The sequence below is a fragment of the Gavialis gangeticus genome, unplaced genomic scaffold, assembly GCF_001723915.1.
Source record: "Gavialis gangeticus isolate Ggan-Ray unplaced genomic scaffold, GavGan_comp1, whole genome shotgun sequence".
In the NCBI taxonomy this organism is placed as follows: domain Eukaryota; kingdom Metazoa; phylum Chordata; order Crocodylia; family Gavialidae; genus Gavialis; species Gavialis gangeticus.
In genome coordinates, this window is record NW_017728996.1 from 2,074,613 (window position 1) to 2,083,461 (window position 8,849).

At 48.1% G+C, this 8,849-nt stretch overlaps 1 protein-coding gene across 2 annotated transcripts in view; it reads left to right on the forward strand.

The window, feature by feature from the left end:
* UACA (uveal autoantigen with coiled-coil domains and ankyrin repeats) overlaps positions 1 to 955 on the forward strand; it is a 64,128-nt gene extending 63,173 nt beyond the window's left edge. For both annotated transcript variants that reach the window (XM_019503900.1, XM_019503901.1), the window contains exon 19: positions 196 to 955. In XM_019503900.1, coding sequence (XP_019359445.1) covers positions 196 to 267 — 72 coding nt within the window. In that variant the 3' untranslated portion in view covers positions 268 to 955. The remainder of the gene's footprint in view (positions 1 to 195) is intronic.
* The last annotated feature ends 7,894 nt before the right edge of the window (positions 956 to 8,849 follow it).

Below are 8,849 nucleotides of genomic sequence, written 5' to 3' on the forward strand. Positions count from 1 at the left end.
AGAGGCTGGATGCCTACCTGGCTGGACTCATTTGAGTCCCGTTTCTTGTTTTGGGATTTTGTTGTTCTCCCGCCCTGGCGGGGGGTCGGGCTAGAAGATCTACTAGGTCCCTTCCGACCCTTAATCTATGAAACTATGAAACTATGGAGTCCTGAACGGTGCAGTCCCTTGTTTTGTTTTTTTTGTCCGCTCCAGGGTCACATGGATGAAGATGTCCAAGCTGCGTTGCTTCAGATCATCCGCATGAGACAGGGGCTTGTATGTTAGTGTGCTCAGTGCTGCGCCTCCGCAACGCCCAACTGCTGCATCCAGGAAGAGCACTGTGATTACAGGAGTGTTAACCTTTGCGAGCTTTATCTTATTGTGATGTTCTTAACTGTAAAAACAAAACAAAAAACCCCCTAAGAAATATTTATTCCAAGTAGGAAGCAGATGTGAGGTGGCTGGAATCCATTTACTCCTTGTAAAATAGAACAATAGGATAAATGAAGTTCAAATCAGGCGCTTCAGATAAGTGGACTCTGAACGTATCTTACAATTGGTGTATGAGCTGGCAGTCAAAATGATGACATGGCAATTCATTTTTTTTAATGTCGGATTGACCACTCTTAAAACCCACATCCCAAAACTTCAGCTTGATCCTATTGTTAACTGACAAAGTGTGAATGAAGATCTAAGGCTAAACTGAAGTGACCTTGGCTGAAATACTGTGGCTATTTGCATTTTTCTTCTGGTTAAAAAGTGTGTTTTCTTTTTCTTCTTTTGCCGGTCATATTAACTGACCAAGACTAGTTTCAAAATCTGCGGTGTGTCGACTACATAACAAGACTGATGGTGTCAAAGTCTACGTGGTAACTTGGCTGGCCAAGTTGCATTTGCTATTTAAGTAATTTTTAAGACTTGGTGCCTTTTGCTTTTTACTAGTGGTACAAATACCAGGTTCTTTCCTATCAAATACTAACTTGTATGACTTTTTTTTTTTTTTTACAAGAGCTATTTTTTCATGAATGCTTTTTAACTCCAATTACTAGGCTAAGCAACAGCAGGACTGGAGTAGATTACAATGGTAGAACAGCGTTGCAACCTTAAATGTTGCAGTGAGATTTGTATGTTTTTATAATCATTTCCTACTTCAGCGTGCATAAGATGGACGTAGACCAAGGGTGGGCAAAGCCTGGCCTGCAGGCTGGATTGGACCCGCAGCAGACTCCATTTCCCAGCATCCCCTGCCTGCATTGCTGCAGGCACTTTCCCTGGAGACCCCAGCAGCCCTGGTGTGGTGACAGCATGGGGCTGGGGTTTCCATGGAGACCGGCTCCCGCAGTGCTGGCAGGGCAGGCAGCTGGACTCTGGGGCTGGGGCTGGGATCTTGCAGCTCTGCCTCGGGTCTGGCCCATGCTATCAGCACTGCAAGATCCCACTCCCAGTGCATCTCCCTGCCCAGTGCCGGCGCTGCTGGGAAACTGGCTGCAGCGACGCAGGCAGGGGCTGCTGGAAAGACGGAGCCTGCCGCGGACCCAGTCTGGCCCGCAGGCCAGATGTTGCTCACGCCTGACATAGTTGAACTCTTTGGATAAGTTTGTCCATCAATAATTCAAGTGTCACATGGTCAGCCCTTTTCTAGCAAAGGTTTAAGATGTCTGGTTTTTATTAACCATGTAAATTATGGACTGTAATCAATTCTTGATTATTTATGGGGAAGCTGCAAATAGTAACATTCATACCATAAGAAATCTAACTGGCTTGGGATTTACATGTTAAACAAGGTGGGGCTTCATCTTTCAGTGCAATAATACCAAAGGATAAAGCATCTAAATGCAAGTTCAGCAAAAGAAAAATCCAGCAGTTGGGAACAGTTTAAAGGAAAACGTCACTGAAATGCACGGCTATTTACAAAGAAGGGTGTCATCGTTTTTCATGTCTTACCTGACCCTGTACGTTCTACCTGTTGCATGTGATGCTCCTCACTACATGAGTCCTCTTGTTAGCTTCAAATTATTCTGTCATTAGCATTTTAGCCTGTAAGTAGCAAACAGGCACCTGGCATCCTGATGTAGAACAAGACAAAATTTGGCTTTTCTGGGGGTGGGGGTTGGGAAGTAGGAAACTTGAAGGTTGTAAAGTAAGCGTGTGTGTATGAGATCTAACTGATGTAGAACAAGACAAAATTTGTCTTTGTGGGGGGAAATAGGAAATTTGAGGTGTAAAGCAAGTGTGTGTGTGCATGATCTGACTTCTGTTCACAAGGCAAGGTTAACTTTTGCAACTTTCAAGTTTTTCTATTTTCCAGCAGAGTCCTTTGTCTATGCTCTGAGTCTGGGTCTCTGGCTCTGGGGCCTGGCTTGTATCACTGAAATGAAAGCTTGGCAAAGGAGATACAGAGGCATTGAGATGCATTTGTAGAACAAGCTGCTTTGACAATCCATTTTTAAGGTTTAATAAGTACTTCGCTGTGGTGTGACATCTGATCCACGGCTGCTTTCCTTTAATTTCCAGGGGGAATCCCATAGGAAGCATCAATTCACCAAGTGTACTTTTAGTTCCTAGTTAAATTCTTTCCTAATCTCACTACTTGAAGCTCTGTCTGGAGAGAAACTGATTGTTATACTAATGCTGGTATATTTTGCTATTGTATTTGTCCTTGGGGGGGGGGGGGTTTTTTTTTTTTTTTTTTTTTGTCCTTGGGGGGGGGGGGGATTTTATGTATTTTTTTTTTTTTTAATTTCTCCCATATTACATAACAATAAAGTGGTTTTTTTTTCCTTGTAATGATGATGGTACCAACGTGAAAGAAGTGTATTACCTTGGCTGTTAGGAAGTTCATCTGTGGGTAGCAGAGAGTATTAGCCTTCCTTTTCGGCTCTGTACAATAATTGATACACAATAGCCAAGATTTCTGCTTGAGAACAGCAACTTGGGGAGTTTTCAGCGCTTGTGAAAGGCATAAGGCTACTAGTCTTGGATGAAGAAGTTTGCCCCTCTGAAATCCTATGGGCTGGCCCATCACTATCAATTTCTGAGCACTTCCAAACTGAGCGTTTAATTCAATTTGTCTGTTGGTACAGCCAAAAAAAAAGGAGAAAGCATCAGCTGTGGAGGGGCAGGGGTCAACTTCACATCCAAATGGCTGTTTTGCCTCTCAGAGGGAACCAAGCATCCTTGGGATGTTCGCTCACAAGCGCTGCCAACATTTACTGGAGTTGAACTGGTGACCCTGAAAGGGAAAGGCCGAATCTGTAGCTGCATCTGAATTTCTCTAGCATAAATATGTCCATGAAGCAGGGGAGCGCGGTAAGATTGGGAGAGGGATGGGAAGCATAAATTGAGCTTCATGAAATCCTGCATTAAACAGTCCCTGGGATGATGACTCTTCCCTTGGGGACCTCATGGAAGTTAGTGTCTTGGAGCAAGAGTTTGCAGCTGTCCTGCAAGCAGTTTGCTCAGTGTACCATAAGTACCGGCCCCCAGTAGTCAGTACCAGACCTTTGCAGGTGCTTTCCTCGATTGACTTGCCAAGAAATTCTCCGTACATTTGAGCTACAAGCACCCCATCTACTGGAGATTGCAACTGAAGCCCTTTGGAGCAGCCTTTGTATTCATTAAGCAAAATAACTCCTTTCTGCTGAATTTCCCTGGGAGGAACATTATCTTTTCTATCATCATCATTTTTTTTTTTTTTTTTTAATAAGTGATTTTTGTGACTCTTGCACTCAGTTGAAATTTGCTCGAGAACAACCTGCTCCTTAAACATGTTCCTTCTCTCCCACCTTTGAAGCGTGCACTAACGTTGGGGTCCGGCAGTGCTGGCAGCATCCTCTTGAATGCTGGTCACGCAGGAACATCAAGACCCGCGTGTGAGGGGCTGTTGTAGAGCCTGACAATTTAACCAGGTTCAAAAGGATTAGAGAGGGACCCATTGGTGGATATTGAACACAGCTGCTGCCTCCAGATGAGGACTTCCTACACCTGCAAACACCAGGGGTGGTGAAGGAAGAGGGACAAGGGACAAGTTGCTGCGTAGGTCCTGCATAAATATTTTTTCCCGTGGCACCCGTCCTGCCACAGTGAGAGATGGGGCTGAGCCAGCATGTGGCATCTCTTGCGTTCTGCGGGTGCAGTGCGGTGGGGCAGGATGGCACTTTAGGGACCGACTGGTTCAGAGAAGCTTTTGTAAACAACAGGCAGGTTCATCAGAGCTTTTACCCAGAGAGGTGGTGGAGTCTTCATCCTTGGAGGTGTTTAAGACAAAGCCTTGGCTGGGATGATGTAGTTGAGGCTGGTCCTGCCTGGAGCAGGGGGTTGGACTAGATGTGACCTCCTGAGGTCCCTTCCAGCTGAATTTTGTATGAGTCCATCAGATGCCTCTGAAGTTGACTGCTACCTACAGAAGCTTCTGCCTCTCTTGAGCCAGTCAGTCTCTAAGGTGTTGCCCTGCCTTGCCTCTGTCCTGACAGCAGACTAATGTGGCTACCTGCTCTCTGTTTTGCAGGGTTAGTTATTGCCCATGCCCCTTACCCAGTGCATGAGACGCCCCTAGAGCAGGATGGAGGACACATCCCTCTAGTCACCAACGACAGCAATCATCCCTCCTGCTTGATGCCTTCTCCTCCACTCTGTGCGCTCTGGCTCTTTCTTGCTTTTCCCTTTCCTATGAGCTCTGCCATCCCCGGCTGGAGGTGGCTGCCCCAGCCGTGTCTAGTCCGCAGGTGAGAGCACTCCCCTGAGCAGCGGCAGATGAGGGTTCGAATCCCCCCAGCCTGGGAGGCCCAGGTCTCCCATTTCCTGGGTGCAGGGTCTAGCCATAGTTTGCTGTGTGAAGCCATAGTTTACTGCCTGCCATGGGCTCCTCTTAGGGCAGCCCCTTGCATGCGAAGGTATCACGTAGGCGCTGTAGCCCGGGATTGGCTTTCAGTGCCCCACAGGTGCCTAAATCCAAGAGATACACCCTTCCCTTCAGCATTTCCTGTTGGCTTCTCCCTCCCCTTCCCAAGCTCCTGCTGTCGTCCGCATTTCCAGGTGCTTCACTCTTCCTGTCGATTGATGATAGAGCTACAGGCCTCACTCACTCTGCAGATGTGCACCTAAAACTCGGGAGACTGAGCATCATGCCAGGGCCACCTGTGGCTCTGGTTCTGGATTGCTAGCATGTCCTCTCGTTCCTGCTAGCAGGGTAGCACGGTGCTGAGGCACAGGTACTCTTCTGGAAACAGAAGCAAGGTCCTTAAAACGACTGAGATTTGAACGTAGCCAGAGGGAGGACATTTGAATGCAGTTGCAAATGGGTGCTCTGGATCGTCTCGTATCATCTCTACTGGGTTTTCCTGATGGTGTCAGCACTGAACGGCTCTTCTGCAGGATGCTGCTTTGCAAGAAATCCAGCTCTTCTCAGGAGACTTGAATTTGAACTTTGGATGTTATTTCAGTCATGTGGAAAACAGATCTCCAGGCACGAGCCTGTTCCAGTGGAGACTTCGCCGGCCTGGTGTACCTGCTTCCGGGCTCGAGTGACTTGTGAAGGTGGCAATAAAATCTGGATTGCATCTATTTATCAGTGGGGCTCTCGCTGCAGCGGTAATGCAAATGTTTAGCATAATCAAGCGTGTGGCATCACCTACATGGCAAAGGACGTTTTCATTATTTATGCCTCCGGGAACAAACATCGATGATAAATGAAAGCAGAGCTGCAAGGTCACAAAAAATGTCAGCTCTAAATGAAATGCATCTGACGGGTGACTCGCAGGAGAGATTGGGATCCGTTCCACGAAACAGCAAAGCAACATCAATAAAGTACAACTTATAATTGATTGGTGGTGCCATCTTGCCATGCTCCACGGCCAGTCTTGATGCGGGTATATAAGGGTGGGGGTTTTAGTTCGTTTTTTTGGTGGGTAGCTGGCCTGAGAACCTCTCTGATTCTGGAAAGTTGATAGAGGTTATTGCCTTCTTAATAATTTAATGCTTGCATTGCTCTGCCAGCTCAGAAAATTAACTTTTAATAGAAAAAATGGATATAGTTGAGGCACGGCTATTACATCAGATGGATTTTACATTAAGTGAGAAAGATGTTGAGCATTTAGGGCCCATTAAGCTGTAGGGTTTCTTTCTTATTGGAATTGCAGGCTTCCAAGCCAGCACTCTGCTGTGAAGAGTATTTATTTTTACTTTCCCAGAGCATGTTAGATGATGGGAAAGGCGCACGTTTTCAGAGAAAATAGGGCATGAAAACATGATTTTTTTTTTCCTCTTTTTTTCCCTCCACGTTGCGAACAGCTAGTTTTATTTCATAATAATTAGTTTTACACCTCATTAAGTAGTAGGTTTTCTTATATGCTGGTAGGATACAGTGGAGAGCACTGCAAAATGATCTGCAGGATATCGAGGCAGGGTGCATTATCAGCTAATGGGGCTGTTTCGCCGTAGGGAAGCATCCTTTGGTAGCTCCCACTGCACTGAGGGTCACGCATGACTTTCAGGTTTGTGGAAGTGCCAGCTTCACGCTTGAATCTGCAATCAGCTGCTAGCACGGGCCGGAGGTCAGAGATGGGGAAACCGCGCTGTGTAGTCTTGCTGAATGGCGTCACCAACTCCTTGCAATGCTCAGGAAGCCCCTCACTCTTCAGGTAGCTAATTCCCGACAACAAGAATCCTTCCTTGGGTAGAGACATATAAAAAGGGACCCCTTTTTCAATTGCAGAAGGGCTTGTAGTTTGGACTGTGAGATATGTGGGATCTGCAACAGACATTTGCTTAGGGACTGCTGTACTGGTGGGGAGGGGAAGACTAGCCGGCATCTCTTGTCAATGGTGAGATGGGATCCCCAAGGGCAGGGGTCAGAGGGAAAAGCTTCCAGACCCAGCAGAGAAACCCCAGGTGTGGGAACCAGAGGCAACACGTGCATGTGTTCATGTTCCCCTTTGGGGTTAGACATGTGGGGAATTGTAAACGCCCCCCCCCAGCCTGTTGCAACCAGGAGGGGAGCTGCTGCTTTGAAGAGTTGGGTGGGTGATCTCCATCAAATGCTGTGGGTCTGCCTTTGACCTGGAAAATGAGCCTGTGCCCAAGCTATTCCTGCAAGGAGCATCGCTGGAGGTGGCAAAATGGGTGGCAAAGCATAATAGTGAGTGCATGGAGCAGTCTTGGAGCCTGGAGAGTCTTAAAAAGTGCCTACTGTCGGCAGCTTCTTCCCTGCCCAGACGGTGAATTAAAGGCAGCTTCAGATTTCATATCTGTTCCCTCTCCCATTCCCTCCAACTAACGGTGTCTTTTTTCATTATCTCCTGTCTGGAAAGAGCCCTGGGGTCGCGTTGCCCGTGGTGGACTATGGGGTAGTTGCATCCCCTGCAGTGCAGTTCATGCTGGTCTCTCCTAGATAAGAGTCCAGCCCATTGAACTTCCACCCTCACGTACATACTGGGGGCAGAGGCAAGGGAATAGCACATCTTATGGGAACAGGAAAAAAAAACCCAACCTGCTCTTGATGTGCCATGCCACGAGACCTTGAACAATCCCAGCCACGAATCCTGCAGAGAAAATTAAAGCAACACGATGGTGTCTGCCGGGATCATTGACTCTCCGGCTTCTTTGACAGATGACAACGGAAGTGCAAAGATGTGGAGGAAGACAAGACAAGGCTCTAAAACCTTCATCTCCAAAAATGAATACAGCCCTGGTATAATATGCTTCTCATTGTGGGTGGATTGAGGGACACAGGCATCAATTTCAGCGGCTTAGGGGGTTGCCTGATGTGTTATGCACACAGCATTGCAAAATAAACCCATCTGCTTGTTGGAGGCATAGGGTGGATGCAAGGTGTGACATGCCAGAGAGCATCTGTTTTCTTTGGTGCTTTTCCTGACAGTGGGCAGAGCTCCTCTCCGGTGGGATGGTCTTCATCATCCTGCTGAGCTGGTTCATAGCAGGCTAGACATGCACAAGTTGCTTCTGGTGTGCCAAGCATTGCCTCTTCCACTGAAGGGCACGAGGCTATGAGATGGTAGGAGATGCATAAGGAGAGCCATGGGTAGAGACAGCTACCATGGGTGCGTGTAAATGCCTGGGGTGGAAATGGGGGTGTGTGAGGGATTTCAGGGGATATGATGAAGGAAGCAAAGGTTTTGCAGCTGGTGTATGTTAACTCTGCTTGTAGAGGGAAAGCACAGACACCACCGGAGTAGTGGGACTTCTACCATAGGGCCAAAATCCTGCCCCACAGCTCTATTTCAGGATCAGGCAGTTGTTTCTCCCAATTGCGGTGCCAAGCAAAGGAGCTGAGCAGCCGCCCAGGTCGCTGCACCTTGTGCGTTTTGTAGCCGGGCACTGGGCACGACTCCGAGCTTGGCCTGGGGACAACTCCAGTGAGACTGGGGAGAGGGAAACTGGGGGTCTGCCTCCCCCCTGCCTTAGCTCTGTCCTTGCAGCTGAGTCGGGGGTGATGGCTGGTGCCGTTGTGCTCCTGCTGTGTGCAGCACGTCTCATTCTTGCTGCCCTAAAGTGTGTGTGAAAGCAACCCCCACGGCTGTGTGCTGCTTCTTTCCTGATGCAGGGCCTACTCCCAGCTCTCCCACCTGGAGCCCCGGCTTGGTGCATGTGTCACCTGAATGTGACTGCTCCTAACAGCCCATAAGAGCTGCCACGTCCTGGGTCAGAGCAGCAGTCCTCGTGCCCAGTCTCCTAGGTGACCCTGTTATAGTTTCACGGGTGGGGCCTTTTTCCTACGAGTCCCTGAAGTGCCAAATAGGGAGAGTGAACAGGGCACGACTGGGTTTTTTCCCCTCCATTCCTCTCTCTGTTGCAGCCTCCAGCATTGAAGGTCTAGGAAGGCCTGATGCCCCTTACTCCCCTGCTCCAGA